General features: G+C 32.7%; 1 protein-coding gene across 1 annotated transcript; it reads right to left on the bottom strand.

Annotated features, from left to right (window-relative positions):
• Nucleotides 1–1,614: 1,614 nt before the first annotated feature.
• cyp4f3 (cytochrome P450, family 4, subfamily F, polypeptide 3) lies at nt 1,615–26,426 on the bottom strand. Its single transcript, XM_073828524.1, has 12 exons — nt 25,076–26,426; nt 20,958–21,102; nt 19,807–19,860; nt 17,397–17,524; nt 14,164–14,285; nt 13,801–14,089; nt 11,278–11,344; nt 11,074–11,203; nt 5,814–5,947; nt 5,657–5,721; nt 2,604–2,686; nt 1,615–2,119 (listed from the first exon to the last, which is right to left on the bottom strand). Exons 1-12 carry the CDS (start codon nt 25,268–25,270, stop codon nt 1,939–1,941), a joined length of 1,593 nt encoding a protein of 530 aa, XP_073684625.1. The 5' UTR covers nt 25,271–26,426; the 3' UTR covers nt 1,615–1,938.
• Between the last annotated feature and the right edge of the window lie 499 nt (nt 26,427–26,925).

Genomic DNA, 26,925 nt, shown 5'->3' with positions numbered 1-26,925 from the left:
AAGAGGAAATGTTTACAGAGAACTCACAATTTAGGCTTAGTTTTTCACATTTTTAGAAATATAGAAATATAAAAAAATAGTTACAATTCAAATTACAAAGTTACAATTCTTACATATCGTTCTTCTTTCTCATAATACTGAGAAAAAGTAAAAAATGCAAGATATAAACTTTCTTAAATTCAATTAAACTTTTTTTTTGCCACAAAAAATAAATAAAAAATATTTTTATCTAACAATAAAAATTAAGTCTAGTCCTAAAACATATTTTCATTTAAAATAATTTATCTTATAATTATTTATGATTTGTTTTTCAGAATTGTTAAAACTTATTTAGAATAAAACAACAACTTTTGTTTTGGAGTTTGTCTGACAATACTTTTTGACACAATTTCGACCTTTTTCTCAGAATTTTGAGAGATAATTATTCATAATTCTGAGAGAAAGGTCAAAATTGTGAGAAGAACTTTCTAAATAATTCTGAGAAAAAGTATAAAAAAAAAAAAAAAAAAAAATTTTTTGCCACAAAAAATAAATAAATTATTTTTATCTAACAATTAAAATTAAGTCTAGTCCTGAAACATATTTTTCATATAAAATCACAATAAGCATTATACAGATACCCATTTTCCACCACATGTAAAAAAAAAAGTAATTTATCTCACAATTTTTTATTTTTAAACTCATAAATCAGACAAAAAAAATCTAAATATAAATGTAATACAGAAAAAAATCTGCCACACAATAGCAATATAAAAAAGGTAGTTGCCACTTACAATTCTTACATAGTATAGTTCTTCGTTCTCATAATTCTGAGAAAAAGTAAAAAGATATAAACTTTCTAAAAAAATAAAATGAAACTTTTTTTACCATAAAAAATAAAAAATATTTTTATCAAACAATTAAAATTAAGCCTAGATTATATAGATTATATAGATGCCCTGTTTTCCACCACAGCTAAAAAAAGTAATTTATCTTACAATTATAATTTTTTTTATTTTTAGAATTGTAAGATAGAAACTTATTTTGAAAAAACTTGTTTGGAGTTTGTCTGACAATATATTTTTTAAAAGGTAATGGGAACTTTTAATCTCACAATTAGATTTTTTATTCAGAATTTTGGGATATAATTACTTCTAGAAATTATATATAATTCTGAGAAAAATGTCAAAATTGAATAACTTGAATTTAAAAAAAAAGAATTTTTAATTTCTTAAATTCTTAATTTTAAAAAAGTACAAATTGCAGGATATAAACTTTCTAAAAAAAAACTAAACTTTTTTTGCCACAAAAAATAAATAAAAATATATATTTTTATCTAACAATTAAAATTAAGTCTAGTCCTGAAACATTGATTCATATAAAATCACAATAAGCATTATATAGATGCCCGTTTTTCACCACAGCTAAAAAAAGTAATTTTTTAGAAACTTATTATTTTGAAAAAATAAGAAAAATATCTGTTTGGAGTTTGTCTGACAATATATTTAAAAAAAGGTAATTGCAACTTTAAATGTCACAATTCAATTTTTTTATTCAGAATTTTGAGATATAATTACTCTGAGACTTAATTACTTTTGAGCTATAATTACTCTTAATTCTGAGAGAAGTGTCAAAATTGTGAGATAGGAACTTTCTAAATAAATAATAATAATAAAAAAAATCTGATACTTTTTAAGAATTCTTAATTAATTAATTGAATTAATTAGTTCTATTTTTATTATTATTATTATTATTATTAAAAAAGTAAGAAAAGTAATTTCTCACAATACTGACTTTCTTTCAATTCTGCGTTTATATCTCAGATTTTCCTGCCAGGAAAAAAAGGCTAAATTATGAGAACAGAATTGTGAGGTAAAAAGTCACAGTTACCTTTTTATTTTTTATTTTGTGGTGTGAACAGGCTTTCGTGTGATTCTAGTGTGCATGTTTCAGTGCTTTTCACTCTTTGTGGGATTCATTGAGTGTCTCTATGTTTAACAGCAGGCCTCCTTCTGCTCTGAGAACCAGCTGATAGAGACGGCGCACAGGTCTGGGGCCCGGCAGGATCCTGAACCTCGACAGAGTCTGAGCCACCACCACCTTCATTTCTGCCATGGCGAAGTTCTGCCCGATGCAGTTCCTGGAGAATGACAAGATCGAAGATGGAGGTGTATATATTTAAGCAATAAGGTCCGCTTCGCGTCGTGCCTAACAACGCCCTTCAGCCGTGATTTATTCACGATACAGCACGGCCTCAAGTACCTTATTGCTTTTATAAAATGGTTACCACACAATAAAAATATTAATATCAAAAATATATATTAATTTATATATATATTAGGTTGTACGTTTTCATAAAGTAAAATCATTAACTGCCTTCCGCTGTAAAAAGTAGTCCCTAACTGCTGCAGCTTTGTTTACGTTGCTAAGGGTGGTTGCTAAGGAGGTTCAATGATACAGAGAACGTTGGGTGAAGCGGTCATAGCCGTGCTGTATCGTGAATAAAACACAGCTGCTGACCAATCAGAATTGAGGAATGGAACTAACCGTTTTATAAATATATATATATATATATATATATGTGTGTGTGTGTGTGTGTGTGTGTTTTAGGCAGTATAACACACCTGGGTCCCGCCGAGAAGGGAATGTAAGCGTGAGGCGAGCGTCTGTGTGAGTTTTCCGGGTCGAAGCGCATGGGGTCATAAACCTGCACAAAGAAAAACGTATCATTTAATGCATTCATTGACTGCAGATCAGACCTGTGCTACTTGACTAGTGTGTCATCACACAAATACACCTCAGGTCTGTTTGGATCAGTTCATGGACAGCAAGACTACATGCACATTATGAAATACACTATTTAGTTTTATTTTTTTATGATTGAGATATTATTATAGTTTTGTTAATATTTTAAATTATTTTTATTTGTCCTGTTTTTATTTAATTAACATTTTGGTGTGCATTTTTAATTTAATTTTTTTTGTTTGTGTATTTTTATTTACAGTACACCAGCTACAATTCAAAGATAAGTATATAGATTTATATATATATATTATTTTATTTCAGTTAAAATTTATTTTATTTCAGGTAACAAAAGTTATATATGGTTTTACTTTTAGTTACCTAATAACCCATAAATGCAACTAGCCATACAATCATGCAATGCCATTGATAATAAAGATAAAAAAGATGCATCAGCTTTTAAAAGGAAGAGAAAATACTTGCCATATCTTCTAAAAAAAAAAATGAGCTCAGTTCAGTATCATCGTTAACAAAAATTAAAACTATATTTTTAAAAAACCAAAAACATTTTTGGTAACTGAAATAAACTTGAATTACTTGAAATGTAAATACTAAATAAAACAAACTAGAAAACTTAACTTAAATTTCATTTAATATTTTTTATTATTATTATACGGTGGCCAAGAGCTCAAAGCGCTGCAACTTAAGAAAACACATGCAAAACTGAAAAAAACAACAACATCTTCATCAGTTTGACAACACAGGCGCTGCAAATAGCACGGAGCACAACGGAAATGTTTTTGCGGTGCATTGTGGGATTGAATGAGTGCACTCGGAAACGTCCACTATGGTTTCGAACACCACTTAAAATAGCCGTCCCCTCAAATAGTGCACTATTTAAGGGTATAGGGGGCGATTTCGGATACAACCTATCACCTTTTAGTTCACGGACAACACCTCTGCTCTGAACAACAGCCACGGAACAAATAATCAGGTCCCAGATGGGTTCGTCACTTTTTGAGTTCCCCCTGAAACATTTCCGTTGTGCTCTGTGCTATTTGCAGCGTTTTTTTGTGTTTGCAGCACGTTTCCGTATTTGTGTTTGTGTTGCGAGGATTTGCAGCGCTTGTGTTGTCAAACTGATGAAGATGTTTTTTTTTAAGTTGTTGTTGTTTCTTTCTGTTTGCATGTGTTTTCTTAAGTTGCAGTGCGTTGAGCTCTCTCGGCCACCATATTAATAGAATTAATTATTTATACATTATTTATTATTTGTTTAATTGTTTTTTTAGTATTGTTTAACTAAAACAATAGAAATATGGAAATAAATATTAAAAATGACTAAAATAATGCAAATGTAAAAAACGAAACTACATGAACTAAAACTAACTCGCAATAATTTAAAATATGAATAAATATTATAATACTAATATATTACAGTTTTTTACAGACGCTAGGACACATTTCTCAATGCTTAGGTCACTTTTGCTAAACTCTTGACACAGTGAGCACAACAGAAGTCTATGTGGGTTAAACCGAGGATCAATTATCATTGTTTTGGCACAAAATGCATTCAATGACTACATCTCTCAAATTTCATGAATTCTTTTTTCGCTCAGACACAACAACTGACAAAAATCGTTTTTGTACGTGCTTACATACTGTTTTCAAAACTGTTAAACTTATGTTCAAAACAATAACATAATGCAAAACTGAATAAGACAGCAAAATTCAACAGCGATATTTTATTGAAACATTTCAAATCTAAAAATGCGAGTAGATTAGCATTACTATTGTATCTGTATCAGTGGATGGTGTCTATACAAATTCTTGTATTTTGGAATTACTTACAGTTTTTTACAGACGCTAGGACACATTTCTCAATACTTAGGTCACTTTTGCAAAACTCTTCACACAATTCTCCTAAGCGACTTTCAGCTTGGCAAAGCAGTTCATTTCACATTCAAAATGCACTACAACTACCAAAACACTTTATTCAGGTCTCAAATAAACTCATTCTTCCAGAACACTAGCAAAGGTTGACAGCCGACAAACACACTTTGTCAGCCACAAAACAATGAGCTAAAAAACACTAACAACATGTAGCATTACACACTGTTTTCTTGTGTAAAACAAGGACACATCTCTGTTAATAATTGCAATATATATTGTTTATAACTGCAATATATGTTACTGGAATGAATCAGACATGATGCAGAATTCATCAATATTTTATGTTGTTTATTTTTTTTTATTTTTTATTTTTAATTATTAAAAGTCACCAAAAAAGGCAGTGCTGTGCGCCTCGCGTTTTTAGAACGAAAAGACGCGTTCGGTGTGATCGCGGCCTAAGACAGCAAAATTCAACAGCGATATTTTATTGAAACATTTCAAATCTAAAAATGCGAGTAGATTAGCATTACTGTTGTATCTGCATCAGTGGATGGTGTGTATACAAATTCTTGTATTTTGGAATTACTTAGTGCAAAAAAATAAAAATAAATAAACAACATAAAATATTGACAAATTCTGCATCATGTCTGATTCATTCCAGTAACATATATTGCTGTTATAAACAATATATATTGCAATTAAAAACAGAGATGTGTCCTTGTTTTACACAAGAAAACACTGCGTAATGCTACATGTTGTTAGTGTTTTTTAGCTCATTGTTTTGTGGCTGACAAAGTGTGTTTGTCGGCTGTCAACCTTTGCTAGTGTTCTGGAAGAATGAGTTTATTTGAGACCTGAATAAAGTGTTTTGGTAGTTGTAGTGCATTTTGAATGTGAAATGAACTGCTTTGCTGAGCTGAAAGTCAGTTAGGAGAATTGTGTGAAGAGTTTTGCAAAAGTGACCAGAGTATTGAGAAATGTGTCCTAGCATCTGTAAAAATGACAGAAAAATAGCATTGTCCCATTAGCAAATGAGTGGACTCACCTCTGGATCGGGCCAGACTTCCGGGTTTCGGTGGACGCCATAAATACTGATCAAACACAGACATCCTGCAGACACACAGATACAGCAGTGAGTTATTCTCCCATCATGCAGTGCGTCAGTGCTCAAAATGTTGGTCAGTAGTGTGAGATGCTCTGACCCTGTGGGATGACGCAGTCTCCGGCCGTCTTCATGTCCTGTGAGTAATAGCGGGTGAGCGCCAGAACGGGCGAGTGGAGTCTCAGACTCTCCTTGATGCACATCGTGGTGAAGGGCAGCTGACTCAGATCCTCCCTAAACACCAGACACACAATAATACACTCATCATGTGTGCAGTGCACAACAGAGGACATTATACACAAACACTCTATCCCACAATGCAATATGCTTAACTCTTTTGACTCATTAAAATGCAAAATAACCGTATTTCTCTGAGATTGCAACTGAATGCATTTAAATAAAAATGCATTAGCTTGGCTTGAGAAAGCTGCTACAAACAACTTGCTAATGATGCTAGAAACATGCCAACAACTTCCCTGATAGCATTTACATCTGCAAAACATCTATTGGACGTTTCCTATCAGATGTCTATTAGATGTCTTTAAGATGTTTATGATTTAGAACGTATGCAAAACTGTCATCTTACAGACGTCTCCCAGACCTTTGTACACAGATCAAGATCAAGAGATCTTTAACAGACATCTTGCAGACGTACATGTGCTATCTGGGTTGCTAACCATGCTAGAAACATGCTAGCAACTTGCTAATCAAGTTAAAACCATGTTAACAACTCGCTAATCATGCTAGTGACATGCTAGTAACTTGCTAATCATGTTAGAAACATGTTAACAACTCGCTAATCATGCTAGAGACATGCTAGTAACTTGCTAATCATGTTAGAAACATGTTAACAACTCGCTAATCATGCTAGAGACATGCTAGTAACTTGCTAATCATGTTAGAAACATGTTAACAACTCGCTAATCATGCTAGAGACATGCTAGTAACTTTCTAATCATGTTAGAAACATGTTAACAACTCGCTAATCATGCTAGAGACATGCTAGTAACTTGCTAATCATGTTAGAAACATGTTAACAACTCACTAATCATGCTAGAGACATGCTAGTAACTTGCTAATCATGTTAAAACCATGTTAACAACTCGCTAATCATGCTAGTGACATGCTAGTAACTTGCTAATCATGTTAGAAACATGTTAACAACTCGCTAATCATGCTAGAGACATGCTAGTAACTTGCTAATCATGCTAGAGACATGTTAGCAACTTGTTAATAATGCTAGTGCCATGTTAGCAACTTGTTAACACTGCTTACAACTTGTTAGTCCCTTTCGAAAAATGTTAGCAACTTGTTAATCATGCTAGAAACATACTAACAACTTGTCTATCATTCTAGAAACTTGCTAGCAGCTTGCTGATAATGGTAGCGGCTTGCTAGTCATGCTAGAAACATGTTAGCAACTTGCTGATCATGCCCGAAACATGTAAACAGCTTGCTAATCATGCTAACGACATGTTAGCAACTTGCTAATAATGCTAACAATTTGTTAGTCAGGTTAGAAACATGTTAGCAACTTCCTAATCATGCTGTAAACATGCTAATAATATCAGCAACTAGCTAGTCATGCTAGAAACAGGCTAACAACTTGCCAATCATGTTATAAACATGTTAATAACTTGCTAATCATATTAGAAACAGGTTAATAACATGGTAACCACGTGTCAATCATGCTAGCAACACGCTAATATAATGTTAGAAACAGACGAGAAACATGCTAAACTTTTTTATCTATTTAAATGTTATTTAAATTTTGAATTTGCTATTTATTTTTCACTTTAAAAATATTTAATGATTTATTGTTCTATTGTAACTACATTTTCAAAAAAATTACAAAGAAACCCTCAGAGATTATAACCGGATGCATTTAAAAATAATTAATTATTAAGCTATTTTATGGTTTTATTTAACTACATTTTAAATCCTGGATGTACTGAAGAATTTTATGTTTATTCATCAATTTAAAAATCATGAATTAATTTATTGTTTTAAGCGTTAAAGATGTATTTACTTCCAAAACAAAAATGTACATATTATGTAGTCACCCCCTTGTCATCCAAGATCTTCAGTCGTAAAGAATTAGTTTTTTGAGGAACACATTTCAGGATTGTTCTCCATATAGTGAACTTCTATGGTGTCTGTGAGTTTGAACTTCCAAAATCAAGTTTAAATGCAGCTTCAGAGGACTCTAAATGATCCCAGCCGAGGAAGAAGGGTCTTATCTAGTGAAACGATCGGCCATTTTTTAAAATAAAATAATATTTATACACTTTTCAGCCTCAAATGCTCGTCTTGTCTAGTACTGCGTGTATATTCATGTTCAAGACAGTTAGGGTATGTCGAAAAACTCCCATCTCATTTTATCCTCCAACTTCAAAATCAAATTATCTGTACATTTTTGTTCTGGAAGTGAACTTGTCCTTCAAGTAAACTATTTTAAATTATATAATTAAGCATTATAAAACGGTTAGTTCCATTCCTCAATTCTGATTGGTCAGCAGCTGTGTGGTATTCATCAGAGCCATATAAAAAGAGAGTTGCGACACGCTTTGATCTCGCCGCCGCACGGTCACGTGGTTCATGGAGCTCTCAATAGTTCCAAACAGCTCCGCGCTGTCAATGTGTTTGAATGGAGTTAAATAGGATAGACAGAAGTTTTACTATATTTGCAGCAATTTCGAGTAATTATTAACACATAATGTGCATTGATTGTGTATTGATAACTTCTCTGAATACGCTTTACAATCGCATTTTATTCTGGGGAGTGATAAAGAGACATAATTAATATGTTCTCATACTCTTTGGCAGTCAAATGTGACCAAACACCTTAAGTGTAACTTTTATTCAATTAATTAACTGTAATATATATAGTTAAGTTCTATTTAGTAAAAATTTTGAGGAGGTTTTTTTTGTACTTAATATGTGCAATAATGATCCTGACCATTTAAAAGATAACATTTTCTAATATAGTATTTAGATTACAGTTAGTGTAATATGTAAGGAATAATTGACGACGGGCCGTAGAATTCTTAGAAAATAATGCACACCCGAGGTGGTGATGCGGTCACGACGCGAAGCGGAGTGGCCGTTACACCTCGGGTGTGCATTATTTTCGTAGAATTCTACGGCCCGAAGTCAATTATTCCGCTTATACTACAGTTACCACACCTCAAGACATCGATCAAATGATATATTTCAAGACATTCGTCCCGTTTTTATCCTTAAAACGCTATTGTGAGTAGGATTAATTTCTTACGCAGCTCATCCAACAGCTTCGTTGCTAGTTCCAAAACGTCATTTTAGAACTAGTAACGACGCTTGGGCTGTTAATAGCAAAATAATACCGTTAATAATGAAGTTTAGACAGACCGACAGACAAGCAAACAGACGGAAAGAGTGAGGGAGAGAAACTAAGTGTATGACTTTACCTCTCTCACGTCTGTGTCTCTCAAGGGTGACTGGCAGCATCGTCTCTACTAACAGTTAAACTTTAAGTTCATTTTCTTCAAGACCACGCCGTTGTTACCTCGCGTGTGAGAGCTGTCATGTCGTTTTTAAGTTGTTAATCATCAGAGCAGCGCTAACAACATTAGCGCGAATGCTAACGCGAGTGCAAACTGTAACGTTATGTGTGTGCGTCTGTGAGGTGAGTGAGAGAGGGCGAGAGAAATAAGAGTTTGTGCTTTCCGTACATAATAAAACGTAATATATTGTGGAAAAAAACATGGAAATAATCTATCGTTTTTATCCTGATGTTTACTGTATTTATTAGTTTGGCCAGTGTTATCGTGGGTTTTAGTTATTTTGCTGTTTTGGGCTGTAAGGACCTTTGAAATAACTGAAATCTTATGGCGAAGTGATATAGACATGTGCTGCGGTCTAAAGCTACCTGGAACTACGTTCGCCGTGCGTTTCCCTGAATATAATGCACACCTCTAGAACGTTCGTCAGCCAATCAGATTCAAGCATTCAAGGGCCCTGTAGTATAATTAAGGTTAAATACATCTGCATGTGTATTTGGACATGATCAAACACTTTTTTTATACAGTATGTTTCGATTTAACGATTTAATGTTAAAAAAAAGTAATTTACTCTTGTTTTATGATATTCAAATATACAACATAAGTGAATATTATAAAAGGCAAGCAAAAATGGCATTTAACATAATAGAAAAGATGAAAATAATGTTTTAAAAACACAAGGCAACGAATTGCATTCAGCATACATTTTTATCGTGTTTCTTGAATGCAGTCTTTACTGAAACTCATTCAACCTCCTACAGTGAGAGAAAGATTGCAGAAAGACTAAAAACATAAAAGTATGACAACTAGTATCTGGTTATGGTCGCTATTACGGTGTTTCTCACGTTATCCAGCTGCATTTACAGTTTAACTGTTTATTTTTTTAACGATAAACATTAACTATAACACGCTTCATAAAACACCACTATTGGCCAGTTTTTCGAGAGGTCAACTGATGCGTTAAAATGTAAAGAAATGCAGTAATTTCTTCAATATACTTGCGACTGTGCTTGAGAAGCGCTGAAATGAATGGGCTTCAATGGAGGAGCTATTGGTTGTTTGGAACTATTGACCGCTCCATGACACGCTTTACTTCCGCATTCCTCAGTTCCTATGGAAGCCTATGGGAGTGTCGCAACTCTCTTTTTATATGGCTCTGGTATTCATGATAGGGCACTGCTATGACCGCTTCACTCAACGGTTTTGTGTATCATTGAACCTCCTTAGCAACCACCCTTAGCAACGTAAACACAGCGGCAACAGTTAGGGACTACTTTTTACAGCGGAAGGCAGTTAATGATTTTACTTTATGAAAACATACAACTTAATATATATAAATTAATATATATTTTTGATTTTAATATTTTTATTGTGTGTTAACTGTTTTATAAAAGCAATAAGGTACTTGAGGCCGTGCTGTATCGTGAATAAATCACGGCTGAAGGGCGTTGTTAGGCACGACGCGAAGCGGTTACCACACAATAAAAATATTAATATCAAAAATATTTATTAATTTATATATATTAGGTTGTACGTTTTCATAAAGTAAAATCATTAACTGCCTTCCGCTGTAAAAAGTAGTCCCTAACTGCTAAAGCTTTGTTTACGTTGCTAAGGGTGGTTGCTAAGGAGGTTCAATGATACACAGAACGTTGAGTGAAGCGGTCATAGCAGTGCCGTATCATGAATAAAACACAGCTGCTGACCAATCAGAATTGAGGAATGGAACTAACCGTTTTATAATGCTCTTGAAAGTAGTATACAGTATAAAATGTGCAGTGTGTTTGCAGTAAAGCTCTTTTCTGAATGAGTTTCTCTGACCAGCTGATGTCGTGTTCGTCTCCGTCCCGCAGCACTGATCTGATTTCAGCTCGACAGCGCTCCTGATGGTCCTGATGCATGGCCAGGTTGTAGAAGATCCAGGCGAGGGCGCTGGCGGTGGTGTCGTGACCTGATGAAGACAACGGTGATGCTTCATCATCCAAACACACACGGAAGCAGTCAATACATGAACATGAGACTCACCGGCAAACATGAACATATCAGCATGAGCCTTGATCTCCTCGTCCGTGAGTCCCTTGTCATTCTCATCCTGAACACGAGAAAATTACATTAAATACATGAACTTAATAAAACACTTACTTTAGTTTGTGATAGACACTACTGCTCAAAAGTTTGGGGTCAGTAAGACTTGTAATAGTCTTTAAAGAAGTCTCTTCTGCTCATCAAGGCTGCATTTATTTGATTAAAAATACAGAAAAAAACTGTAATATTGCAAAATGTTTTTACAATGTAAAACAATGTTTTTTATTTTAACATACTTTAAAATAGAATTTATTCCTGTGATGAAAAGCTGAATTTTTATCAGCTGTTACTCCAGTCTTAAGTGTCACATGATCCTTCAGAAATCCTTCTAATGTGCTGATTTATTATTAGAAAGATCAATGTTGGATAATATCAATATATATTTTTTGGAACCTGATTTTTTTTTTTTTCAGGATTCTTTCATGAATAACAAGTTTAAAGGCTACAGTGTTTATTCAAAATATACATTTTTTATAACAATGTAAATTATTTATTATTAACTTTTAATAAACTTTTAATTATTAACTTAATACATCCTTGGTGAATAAAAGTATTAATTTCCTAAAAAAAAAAAAAAAAAAAAAAAAAAATGTACTGACCAGTAGTGTACATGAACTTAATGAAACACTTATTTTAGTTTGTGATATACACTACTGCTCAAAAGTTTGGGGTCAGTACGATCTTTTATGTTTTTAAAAGAGGTTTCTTATGCTCATCGAAAATACAGAAAAAATGAATATTGTGAAATATTATTAAAATGTAAAAATGTATAATGTTTTTCTATAATAATATACATTACCATTTTATTTATATCTATAATTAAAGTTAAATTTTCAGAATTACAGTCTTCAGAGTCACATGATCCTTCAGAAATCATTCTAATATACTGATTTATTATCAATGTTGAAAAACATTTTTTGGATCCTATGCACATTTTTTTCAGGATTCTTTGATCAATGAAAAGACTTTTATTCAAAACTAAAAAAAAATTTCTAACGATATACACTGCTGTTTAAAAGTTTGGGGTCAGTAAAGTAATTAACACTTTTATTCACCAAGGATGTATTAAATTAATAAAAAGTGGTAGCATAGATTTACATTGTTAGAAAAGATTTATATTTTTAATAAATGCTGTTCTTTTTAACTTATTATTCATTAAAGAATCCTGAAAAAAGGACTCCCAGGTTACAAAAAAAATATATTGTTTGTTGAAACTGTTTCCAACATTGACAATTCTAATAATAAATCATTATATTAGAAGGATTTCTGAAGGATCATGTGACACTGAAGACTGGAGTTACAGCTGATAAAAAAAATCTGCTTTGCATCACAGGAATAAATTATATTTTAAAGTATATTAAATTAAAATACATGATTTTACATTGGAATAACATTTTGCAATATTGCTTAATTGTTTCTGTATTTTTTATCAAATAAATGTAGATTTATTGAGCACAAGAGACATCTTTAAAAACATTACAAGACTTTTATGCAGTAGTCTATAAATACACTGGTGGCCAAAACTTGGAATATTTAGGATTTTTAAATGTTTTTTTTTTTTGAGTTGCTTCGGCTAACCAAAGCTGCATTTATTTGATCAAAAATTCAGTAAAATTGTGAAATATTATTACAACTTAAAATAACTGTTTTCTGTCTGAATATCTGTTGAAATGTAATTTATTCCTGTGACCAAACCTGAATTTTCAGCATCATTACTTCAGACTTCAGTGTCACATGATCCTTCAGAAATCACTCTAATACGCTGATTTGCTGCTTAAGAAATATTTCTGATTATTAATGTTGAAAACTACGGTGCCCGCCAGGGGACACCTTCGGTTCACTTATGTTTGTCGTGGCCACGACATAATATCACGTTCCCACGAGTTAATATGACGTTCCCACGAATTAATATCTCGTGGCCACAACCTAATATCATGTTCCCACGAGTTTATATGTCGTGGCCACGACAAACATAAGTGAACCGAAGGTGTCCCCTCCCGGTCACCGTAGAAAACAGTTGTGCTGAACAATGCGTTTGTGTTAACTAAATTAAATAGCTGGAAAGTGCCAGTAAAAACATTTCTAATGTTCCAAAAGATTTCTTTTTTAAATAAATGCTGTTCTTATGAAACTTCTATTCATTGGTGAATCCTGAAAAATAAAACGTATCACAGTTTGCACGGAAATATTGTGCAGCACAACTGTTTTCAACATTGATAATATTTCTTAAGCAGCAAATCAGCATATTAGAATGATTTAATATCTACAGACTGAAGTAATAATGCTGAAATTTTAGCTTTGATCACAAAAATAAATTACATTTTAAAATATATTCAAATAGAAAGCAGTTATTTTAAATAGTAAAAATATTTCACAATTTTGTACGGTGTTTTCAGTCAAATAAATGCAGATTTGCTGAGCAGAAGAGCGAATCGTAATTAGTGTATGTTTAGAAACACTTGCTTTTGACAGCAGCAGTAGATCAATAAGATCCGTGTCTTTTTTCTTGTATCCTCCTGTGTATTCCAGGTTTTCCGTGTGGTTCTTTGCAGGTCCCTGCTGGTCGAGTTGGGAACGGCGTTCTTGCACGATCTTAGCCGTGAACTCGTGTACGATATCGCACGCCTTGCGAAAGCGCTTTCCCTGTTCGGAGCGCCAGTACAGCCAGTCCCAGTGATACGGAAGGTAATGCTGCCTCTGAACCAACAGTTTAGACAGATCCTGAATAGCTGAGATGTATTTGCTGGGTTTTCTGAAAAACAGACGTGAGTTACGAGTGTTTTTTTTGTTGTATTGGTGTACTGTGTGACATAAGGACACACTCACCCCTGACAGTGGCTGTCACAGCTGAAGGTGCATTTGAGCAGACTATCCAGTGTCATTGAGCTCATGTGCTCAAACATGTCCAGACTGTTGTGTCCTTCGGCCAGCAAGCGGCGCCATTTAGCCTGAATCACACAACAAACACATGTGACCACAGAACAAACCACTGGTCATGCAAAGCGCCTCGCACTTCAGTACAGACATGCATTCATCTTCCGTTTTCAAGACAGTGTGAAATACAAGTGCTATTGTGATGACTGCCGATGGAAATAGAAAGAAAACATGCACAAAAAACATGTCAGGTCAAGGTTTCACTGTAAAATCTGAGGAAATAAGAAATAATATTTTGCTTAAATAATGTAAAAAATATTTTAAGAACACTGAAATAAAGTACTTGGAATTTTTTGAATTGTTTAAAAAAAAATTGTAGGCAACTGAAACTAGTTTGAAGTACTAAAGTAACAAAAGATGCATATTTTTTACAAACAGAAACTAATATAAATAACACACCAAATACTCAAATTAAAATGAAACATTTATTACCATTAACTAAAACTATAAAAAAAGGGGAACGTTTTAATAAATTTGCATGTTAAATAATAAAAAAAAGTAGTTTAAGTTAAAGCACTAAAATAATTCAATATAATAATAAAAATTAAATTTAACCAACAAAAACTAATACAAAATGACCACAAAATAACACCAGAAAATACTCAAATTAAAATGAACTATTTATTATTTATAAAATAGGTGATGACTGCTGATGAAAGAAATTGGAAGAAAACATTCACAAAAAACATAAATAATGTAAAAAATATTTTAAGAACACTGAAATAAAGTACTTGGAATTTTTTAAATTATTTTAAAAAAATTGTAGCCAACTGAAACTAGTTTGAAGTACTAAAGTAACAAAAGATGCATATTTTTTACAAACAGAAACTAATATAAATGACCACAAAATAACACACCAAATACTCAAATTAAAATGAAACATTTATTACCATTAACTAAAACTATTAAAAAATAGGTGATGACTGCTGATGAAAGAAATTGGAAGAAAACATGCACAAAAAACATGTCAAGTCACGATTTCACTGTAAAATCCGAGGAAATAAGAAATAATATTTTGCTTAAATAACGTGAAACATATTTTAAAAACATTGAAATAGAGTACTGGGAATTTGGAGAAACATTTTAATAAATTTGTAGTTAACTGAATCTAATTTGAAGTACTAAAATAACAAAAAAATAATTTTTTTACAAACAGATACTAATATAAATAACCACAAAATACTAAAATTAAAATGAAACATTCATTATAATGAACTAAAACTGTAAAAAATATTTTACTATATTGAAAATAATATTTTGATGACTGCTGAAGGTGAAAATGTCACGATTTCACTGTAAAATATTATATTTTGTAAAATATTTTGCTTAACATAAAACATATTGTAAAAACATTGAAATAGAGTACTGGGAATTTGGAGAAACAGTCTTATGAATTTGTAGTTAACTGAAACTATTTTGAAGTACTAAAAAAACTAAATATGCATATTTTTACAAACATAAACTAATATAAAATACCACAAAATAACACATAAAACATTTATTATAATTAACTAAAACTATAAAAAAAATATTTTACTATGTTGAAGGGGATATTGTGGTGACTGCTGATGAAAGAAATTGGAAGAAAACATGCACAAAGTGCTTTTCAGGTCATGATTTTACTGTAAAATCTTATATTTTGTAAAATATTTGCTTAAGTAACATAAAACATATTTTAAGAACATTGAAATAGATACTGGGAATTTGGAGAAACATTTTAATAAATTTGTAGGTAACTTAAAACTAATTTGAAGTACCAAAATAACTAAATATAACTAAAACTAAATACACATATTTTTTTACAAACAGAAGTATAAATAACCACAAAATAACACACACAAATTTATAAAATTAAATTGAAACATTTATTATAATTAACTAAAACTGTAAAAAAAATATTTTACTATGTTCAAGATGATATTGACATGACTTCACTGTTAAATCTTATATTTTGTAAAATATTTTGATTAAACAACATAAAACAGGTTTTAAGAGCATTGAAATAGAGTACTGGGAATTTTGGGAAGGTTTTGATAAATTTGTATGTTAAAAAAAACTTTTTAGTAAAATTAACTGACATAAAATATAAAGTATTATATTTATAACACAAATTAAGAAGATAATAGGAAGAAAACATGCACAAAATCCTTTTCAGGTCATGATTTCACTGTAAAATCTTATATTTTGTAAAATATTTAGCTTAAATAACAAAAACATTTTAAGAACATTGAAATTGATACTGGGAATTTGAGGAATATTCTAATAAACTCATTAAAATAATTAAATCAAAAAACAATAAAAAAAAACTTTTTTGTAACATTATCTGACATAAAAATATAAAGTATTAAGGAGTTTGTTAAAGTACTAAAATAAATAAATATAAGAATAAAAAATAAATTTAACAAACAAAAACTAATAAATAATTGACCACAAAATAACACAAAAAAGTAAAATTAAAATCATTATTATAATTAAATAAAACTATGAAAAAACAATGTACTACTTGAAATAAATTAAAATGAAATCCAAAAAGCCTTAAACTTATTTTGTTTCAGCTAGTTGCCACCAACTAAAAATAAAAATTATACAGACGTATTAAAAACAAATGACTAAACATACAACCAAATTGCTAAATCTTAAAAAAGAAAATATAAACATTAATAAAAACTATAATATCATCTTAATAATCGTAAAATAACACTAAAATAAACTGAACATCTAAGAAAAGGCTTTACTTTATGCAAAATATAATTTCTTATTTTCTTCTTTTGATTTTGCATTGAAATCATGACCTGAAATTGTTTCTTCTCTCCTTTCAGATAAATATCTTGAATGTTTGAGCTGGCAGATTATCTGATGTGATAAAAGTGATTAAACTCATTGTAGGTCAGCGGTCGGCTTGCGTGCGGTCGGCTTGCGTGCAGTCGGCACTGCCAACGTAAACACGGTATCTGAGAGACGTGTTCAGCAGCACGAAACACACAAACACCAGGAAATGATCTGTCATCAAAGTAGATTGTTTTCACAAATCTGCAACCTTGTGGTGTTTCTGCTGGTCAAATGACCTCACATGCACAAAACTACAAAATGCTGTTGATTTTAAAATGTGTGTGTGCTTGACGTACATGCATGATGTTGGTGGACTGGTTGAAGATGTGAACGTATTTTTTGAGGATGTCGAAGTGGAACGCAGGAGTCAGAAGTCGCCGATGGCGTGACCATTCCTGACCGTTCTGCAGCAGGAGACAATGACCTGTAAAACACATGAGAAGAGCTTGACAAACAGAAACAAAAGTTTAGGGTCAGTGACATATTTTAATGTTTTTGAAAGAAGTCTCTTCTGCCCACCAAAGCTGCCTTTATTTGATCAAAACTACTGTAAAAGTTAGGAAATATTTGTACAATTTAAAACAGCTGTTTTGTATGGAAGCCGACAATTCCAACTATTTTTCTCGCAATTCCGAGTTTGTATTTCGCAATTACGACTTTTTTTTCTTGCAATTCTGAGTTTGTATCTCGCAATTCCGACATTTTCTTTTTGCAATTCCGAGTTTATCTCAATTCCACATTTTTTTTTCTCACAATTCCGAGTTTGTATCTTGAATTTTCCGAATTTTTCCTCACAATTCCGAGTTTGTATCTCGCAATTCCGACATTTTCTTCTTGCAATTGCGACTTTTTTCTTGCAGTTCCAAGTTTGTATCTCACAATTCCGAAAAAAAATTCTTGTAATTCTGAGTTTGTATCTCACAATTCCGACATTTTCTTCTTGCAATTGCGACTTTTTTCTTGCAATTCCGAGTTTGTATCTCACAATTCCAACTTTTTTCTTGCAATTGCGACTTTTTTCTTGCAATTCCGAGTTTATCTCAATTCCACATTTTTTTTTTCACAATTCCGAGTTTGTATCTCGCAATTCCGACATTTTCTTCTTGCAATTGCGACTTTTTTCTTGCAATTCCAAGTTTGTATCTTACAATTCCGACATTTTCTTTTTGCAATTCCGAGTTTATCTCAATTCCACATTTTTTTCTTGCAATTCCAAGTTTGTATCTCACAATTCCGAAAAAAAATTCTTGTAATTCTGAGTTTGTATCACACAATCTGAAAAAAAAAATTCTTGTAATTCTGAGTTTGTATCTCACAATTCCGACATTTTCTTCTTGCAATTGCGACTTTTTTCTTGCAATTCCGAGTTTATCTCAATTCCACATTTTTTTTCTCACAATTCCGAGTTTGTATCTCGCAATTCCGACATTTTCTTCTTGCAATTGCGACTTTTTTCTTGCAATTCCAAGTTTGTATCTTACAATTCCGACATTTTCTTTTTGCAATTCCGAGTTTATCTCAATTCCACATTTTTTTCTTGCAATTCCAAGTTTGTATCTTGCAATTCCGACATTTTCTTTTTGCAATTCCGAGGTCATCTCATAATTCCACACTTTTTTCTTGCAATTCCGAGTTTGTATCTCACAATTCCGAAAAAAAAATTACTTGCAATTCTAAGTTTGTATCTCACAATTATGAAAAAAAATTTCTCGCAATTCCGAGTTTGTATCTCACAATTCCGACATTTTCTTTTTGCAATTCCGAGTTTATCTCAATTCCACATTTTTTTCTTGCAATTCCAAGTTTGTATCTTGCAATTCCGACATTTTCTTTTTGCAATTCCGAGTTTTTCTCAATTCCACATTTTTTTCTTGCAATTCCAAGTTTGTATCTTGCAATTCCGACATTTTCTTTTTGCAATTCCGAGTTTATCTCATAATTCCACACTTTTTTCTTGCAATTCCGAGGTTGTATCTCACAATTCCGAATTTTTTTTTTTAATTGTAATTCTGAATTTGTATCTCACAATTCTGACATTTTCTTCTTGTAATTGCGACTTTTTTCTTGCAATTCCGAGTTTGTATCTCACAATTCTGACTTTTTTCTTGCAATTCCGAGTTTGTATCTTGAATTTTCCGAATTTTTCCTCTCACAATTACGAGTTTGTCTGACATTTTTCTTGCAATTCCGACTTTCTTCTTGCAATTCCAAGTTTGTATCTTGCAATTCCAAGTTTAAAAGTCAGAATTGCAAGTTTGTATCACGCAAATATGAGATAACAAGTCGCAATAGCCTTTAAAAAAAAAAAAAATATTCATTGGTGGAAATGGGCTTCCACAATTTTCTGTGAATATCTGTTAAACTGTAATTAATTTCTTTGATGTGTTGCTGATTTTCAGCATCATTACTCCAGTCTTCAGTGTCACATGATCCTTCAGAAATCATTCTAACTTGCTGATTTTCAGTGTTGAAAAAAAATCATATTTTATTTTTCAGGATTCACAGATGAACAGAAATGTCAAAAGAACAGCTTCATTTGAAATAGAAATCTATGGTAACTTAACAAATGATAAATTTAATGCATGCTTGATGGATAAAAGAATCCGTTCTTTCAAAACAAATTGCATCTGACCCCAAACTTTTAAACTGTACTGTAATTCTTGCAAACTATGTAGGACAGAGAGTATGTGTTTGGACATCACTTACCCAACCATGGTTTCATAAACCCATAAAAGATCTTGTCTTTGAAAGTAATGTTCGCTGCCAGAACAAATATAAAGAGTTTGTTATTACAACACTTTTTATAGCAACCGATGATCATCTGCACACTAGGGATGTTAACAAATGCTTGGAAGCTCTAGAATGCATTTGTGGACATTAAACAGAGACTGCTGCAATATTTCGTGTGACCCTCAGAGCGGAAACACTCGTCTCAACCCTCACACAGACACCCGAGATGAACTTCTGCGAATGTTTCGCAAGGAAGCTCCCGTATTAGGTTGTACTTGAGTTTATTTCTTCAGCAAAATTGGAAAAATGTGTCATTTCATCACTGTCTAACCAATGGATCCACTGGAGTGAATGGGTGCCATCAGAATGGGAGTCCAAACAGCTGATAAAAACATCACAATAATTCACAAGTAATCCACACCACTCCAGTCCATCAGTTAACATCGTGAGGAGACAAAAGCTGAAACAAATCCATCAAGACGTTATTAAATAAAAAATAAAGTCTATAATCCATAATAACGCTTCCTCCAGTGAAAAAGTGGTCTGATCTGAATCAGGAGAGAAATCTGCACAGATCAAGCACCGTTTACAAGGCAAAACAGCTCTAAACAAATACGAGGCTGGATTTTGATGAGAGAGACAACAGGAGGTGGACTTTTTCACTGGAGGAACACTGCAAAAAATGCTTTTCTTACTTAGATTTTTTGTCTTGTTTCCAGCCAAAATATCTGAAAATTCTTGAAACAGGAAGGATTTTCTAGACAAGTAAAAATTATTGTCTTGTTTTTAGTAAAAACAAGTCAAAATTAAGTGAGTTTTTGCTTAAAACAAGCTAAATAATCTGCCAATGGGGTAAGAAAAAAAATCTTATTTCAAGCAGACAGCTAGATTATTATTTTTTTACCCCATTGGCAGATTATTTTACTTGTTTTAAGCAAAAACTCACTTAATTTTGACTTGTTAACTGATGGACTGGAGTGCTGTGGATTATTGTGATGTTTTCATCAGCTGTTTGGACTCTCATTCTGACGGCACCCATTCATTGCAAAGGATCCATTTGTGAGCAAGTGAAGGAATGACACATTTGAGCATTTCTCCTCATGCTTTACAGTTCTATAAATTCTCACCTGAGGCTGTCAGAAGTGATTTAATGTAGTCTGGGTGGAACAACCGGACCATATTGTAGAACGGACCCAGATACCAGGCGCAGGAGTGAACGTACCTCCTGACCAGATCATCAACGGCCTGCAGTCCCTCTTCATTATGGCCCATCTGAAACACACAGCAGCTGGTTCGGTTGAGGAAAAACTCTCGCGGGCTTCCGCTCAAAGCACAAGTGTTATAATTACGACTCCTGTGGCTTTAACACTCGACTTTGTGTGAAGCGTTTTACGATCTGCTACTGCGAGACATTAAAGCCACTCTGACTTTGAAGTTTTGCTAAAAACACACAAAAACTATCCAGATGCTCAATGTACACTGCCTACTGTATTTAACAGTATGTGAAACAAATAATAGTATGCTACAATGTATCATTTTCCTAGTTATGCGAACAATGAGAGAATGTTACTTTTGAATGTTCTCTAAACATTCTGCAACAATAGTAACATTTAAAAAACATTAGCTGAACATCAATCTAAAATGTTTCTATTAGTGTATAGGGTAAAAGAATGAACTACTAGTTTTTGGCTTACACAGTTGATTGATTACATTGATAATTGCAAACATTTTTTGTATTACAAGTTTTTTTTAAATGTTAGGTATAAATATGCAAATGAGGCATTATTTAAGGAAATATGCGCTAATATGCAAACATTTCTAGTACAAAAATCTAAACACAGGATGAAGTCAGTTTCAAATTTCTTGTTTACATTTTTTTTTTTACATTTTCGAGCCATTTTTTTTTACAGAGGGAATTTTGGAATCTCATTTTGTCACTCCAAAATTCAGAAAATACTGACAGAAAACAATATATTTTTGCAATTTTGTGGGGAATAAAATGTTGTATACAATCAAGCAAATTAAAAATGAACAAATCCCTTTGTGAAACCCCTTCAGTATATAGACAGGAATACAAATATAAAGTTTGGTGTGTATAAGTGCTACTGAAGTGGAGATTTCTTGGCCTTTAAAATATGCATTGTAATTGAAATCTAATGACACAAATAGATAAAGTGCTATAGAAGAAACACTTAACAGTGTCTTTTAGATGTTTACTATCCACTAGTCTGAAAAAATACTTTATGAACAACCAGAAAGCCCAAAATCTCAAATTTGACAGGTGCATGAAAAAACACAGCGTTTTTGCCTATAATGTCTCCCCTTAAGAAAGTAGGATTCAGTTTAAATGTTTGTTTGGTTTTCCATTTTTAATTAGGCTGTCTTTCTGTTCATGTACTGCAGGCATATAAGTATCCTGGTAGAATGATGTTCTGTTTTATGTCCTCATTACAGTACATGTGCATAAAACATGCAAATAACACTGCTTGCTAAACAATGCTGAATGATCACTCACGAGAAAAGCAGTTTTGAAAAAACTCCCCTCGATGGCAGCTCATACTGAAAACCACTGATCAGATCAAACTGTGAGCTCTGAGAAGCGTGATAGTGATCTTTTGCAGAGCAGCACAGTGAGATTTAGTCTAGTTCCTGTATATTCACACAGTGAGTAGCTACTGTATCACTATTGTTATACTATAAAGCATTTCTAATGAACTGATCCATGGCATTTGTGGCTTTAGGAGAACCCGTTTTTCTGCTTCGCCTGCCAAATATGATGTTGTTGCACATGAGCTTGTGCAACTTCAAAGCAATGCAATATCAGTTTTTGAGTTTCTTTCCTCTTTTTAAGAACATGCTTCCTGTTGTTCATGGTCAACTTGAGAAATAACAGTTCTTTTGCTGGTAGGCCACAGTTTAAGAGACACGACTACGATAGGAATAGATCAGTATGACACCGCAATGCAAAATATGAACATACATTTGTGATTTGTTATAAAAAGCTACTATAGTGGTTCCACAGCTAATGTTTCCTTTAGGTTATGAAAATGTTATTTTTGAAACGTCTGGTTTTTAATTAATTTAAAATTATGTTTTTTCTTGATTAGCCGAATGTTATGGGAATATTTCATTTTTTAATGTTGCAAACATTATTGAAATGTTACTTTTGTATCTTCTCCAAACATTCTGAAACAAGTTGTTACATTTAAAAATAAAATAAAATGAACATCCAACTAAGACGTTTCAGAAAAAAAACAGTGAACAAAGTATATTACATAGTATGAACAGGGTTCGTGCAGATACTCTAAAAGGACTTTTCAAGCACTACTTTTTATTTTCAAGGGCTTTAAACAGAGATCACTTATCAAACAATGTCTTCTAAAAAAGATAAATCGATAAATAAAAATATACTAATAAAACAAACTGGCAAAAATAAAGTGAAGCAGATGCCAAGTATTACTACTATTACACTTGTACTATAGTAAAACCATGAATATATATAACTGGTTTTATAACTGTACAGCCTTGTTTTAATGTTTTCTACTGTTTTGAGGAACTGCTCCAAAATCCTGATTTGAATCAAATGATTCACGAACCCGCACTGAAGTCCAGAACTGAATCGAATGATACACGAATCCACACCAAAGTCTCGATTTCAATCAAATGATTTGCGAACCCGCTGCAATTTCTCAAACTGAATCAAATGAATTGCGAACCCACTGTGAAGTCCCGAACTGAATCAAATGAATCATGTACCTGCTCCGATGAACCAAACTGAATCAAATGAATCGCGAACCCACTTCGAAGTCCCGAACAGAATCAAATGAATCACGAAGTCCCAAACTGAATCAAATGAATCACGAAGTCCCAAACTGAATCAAATGAATTGCGAACCCACTTCGAAGTCCCGAACTGAATCAAATGAATCATGAAGTCCCAAACTGAATCAAATGAATCACAAAGTCCCAAACTGAATCAAATGAATCACGAAGTCCCAAACTGAATCAAATGACTTGCGAACCCGCTCCGAAGTCCCGAACTGAATCAAATGAATCACAAAGTCCCAAACTGAATCAAATGAATTGTGAACCCACTTCGAAGTCCCGAACTGAATCAAATGAATCATGAAGTCCCGAACTGAATCAAATGAATCACGAAGTCCCAAACTGAATCAAATGAATCACGAAGTCCCGAACTGAATCAAATGAATTGTGAACCCACTTCGAAGTCCCGAACTGAATCAAATGAATCATGAAGTCCCAAACTGAATCAAATGAATCACAAAGTCCCAAACTGAATCAAATGAATCACGAAGTCCCAAACTGAATCAAATGAATTGCGAACCTGCTCCGAAGTCCCGAACTGAATCAAATGAATCACAAAGTCCCAAACTGAATCAAATGAATTGTGAACCCACTTCAAAGTCCCGAACTGAATCAAATGAATCACGAAGTCCCAAACTGAATCAAATGAATCACGAAGTCCCAAACTGAATCAAATGAATTGCAAACCCGCTCCGAAGTCCCGAACTGAATCAAATGAATCATGAAGTCCCGAACTGAATCAAATGAATCACGAAGTCCCAAACTGAATCAAATGATTCGCAAACCTACACCAAAGTTAAGTCCCGATTCCAGATCTGAATAAAGATTCACAAACCAACATCAAGACTTCAGTATGCCAAATCATTTGATTTGAATCATTCAATTCTCCAAATGATTTAGTGCGGAAACAGGTTCGTGAATCATTTTGCAAATTTAATGATTCAAATCAAATGATTTGCTATACACGATCTGATTGGAGCGCTTCAAAACAGTGTTTAAACATGTTTAAACGACACTGTCAGTACTACTACTGGCTTATTAGCTCAATAGTTTTATGACATTAACTGAAATAAGCGAAAAAAGTCTTTTTTTATTGTGTTAATTTTGCTTAAAAAGAAATGTGCTTTTAAAAAAAAATCAACACTTATTTCATAGAGATACATTTCCTTTCAATAATTAAAACACCTTTCAAGTACTTCATCAGGCATGATTGATTTTTTTCAGGGGTTTTTCAAACCTTTTAATGAAAAAAGTCCAATTCATGCACTTTAAGCACCTTGTACGAACCCTGTATAAATGTAAATGACATATAAACTATCTATCTATCTATCTATCTATCTATCTATCTATCTATCTATCTATCTATCTATCTATCTATCTATCTATCTATCTATCTATCTTCAGGTGTCAGGAGAACTCACTAGTCCCATGTGCCCCATGATCCAGTTTCTCAGCGGCGGCTTATTGAAGCATCGCAGCGCGTGTCTTTTGAGGGCGAGCCGCGTCGCGAACGCGCACAGGAGCGCCGCACCGGACAGCACGAGGATCCCGAACAGCGAGCAACCGGAGAGGAGCGAGAGCAGAAACCCGATCAGACCCGCTGAGACCACCATCATCCAGAACCTGGAGACAAAAACACTTTTACTTTCCAATATTAATAGACCGGTTTTAATGTGAGCGCCAATCAGAGAGGAAATTAAAATCGAATAAACATAAACACATCATAAATGCGCGTATAATATACAATAAATATATAATAAAAAGACGTATATCTGCTATAAACCCTCTAAATGTCAGATGAATTTTAAATGAAGACCTGTATGATGAGCAGCTGCTTTTGAAGTGTTTGTTGTCAGATACAGTTGAGCTGCAGTTCCGGGTGTTGACACCTGATGCATCAGAAACACGCAACATATAATTGACTGTACATCATACATGATTCATCAACTCTGATATGATTCATGCACATCACTGAAACTTCATGAAAAATTATTTTGACCTTCACATAGGAGTATAGAAGGTGTTAAGATGCTCCACACACCTTTAAGAATTAAATATTGTACATCTGTAATATTCATAATATCAGTTTATTAAATGTAGTCTATATTTGAACCCGGAATACAAATTCAAATGTACATGCAGGAAATGAAAGTGTGTTGTTTCAACATGTTTGTGCTGAACAGACTTGTTTTACATCAATTTCACCAGAAGATGGCGCTGCTGTAACATGAAGAAAAATTTAACAAAAGCACGCACATCAGTCTCAAATGGGTGCTCGACTAAAAAGCAACAAGTACAAAATAAAGTGTAAAGTCGGCAACACCAAAGCTCCAAAAATATTTATTTTTAAAACAAATGAAAGTTGTTTTAAAAATAAATATTTTTGGAGCTTTGGTGTTGCTGCTGTAACATGAGGAATAGATCTTCAGCAAGTTAATCAATCTATCCAGATCATAACTGTGACCCTGGAACACAAAACCAGTCTTAAGTAGCACGGATTTCCTACCGTGAATATATCAAAACTTAATTTTTAATATAGGCTATGCACAGGGCCAGATTAACACTTTGTTGTACCCTGGGCAACAATATTCAAGGGCCCCATCATCACGACCCCAGGATCACCATAATATGGTCATATATAGAATATATTACTGTAATATACAGTAAATATACTCAATACTTCAAATCCTAACTGTCATCATATTTTGATTTACAAATATTTAAATGCTCATAGAACTACAAATGCACTACTATGTCCCCTATCAAAGACATTCACTCACATATGATGCTATGAAAACAAAACACATCAGCATCTGTATAATCTGGTAATTGACCCACTACATTGAGAGGGAGGAAAGTATCCTACATTTTCACAAAAAATGAATAGGTAAGCAACCACTTTCAAACCATTTGCCAGTAGCCAACGTTACTTTTTTCCCCGGTACTTTAGCCTACTTTGTGTAAAAACAAAAACATTTATTTCAGTGAAAAATAAGTCCAAACTCTCTATTTTAACATTTTGAACAATCTTTTGCTTTTTTTTTTTTTTGTTTTTTTTTTTTTTATTCTTATGTGTTTTAATTTTTCTGATAATCAAATGAAAGCATAAACATTTATTTATTTTTAATCAAATGAAAAATAAACCCTTTTAATTTTTGGCAAACAAACAGAGGTTTACTGTTAAAATTAATACATTGAAGAAAAATAATATTCAGTTTAAAACGTTTAAATAATAATTATAGTATTTTTTTTATCTTGATGTAATATTTAT

The sequence above is a fragment of the Garra rufa genome, chromosome 22 (genome assembly GCF_049309525.1).
Source record: "Garra rufa chromosome 22, GarRuf1.0, whole genome shotgun sequence".
NCBI lineage: Eukaryota > Metazoa > Chordata > Actinopteri > Cypriniformes > Cyprinidae > Garra > Garra rufa.
This window is presented reverse-complemented; position numbering and strand designations above follow the sequence as displayed.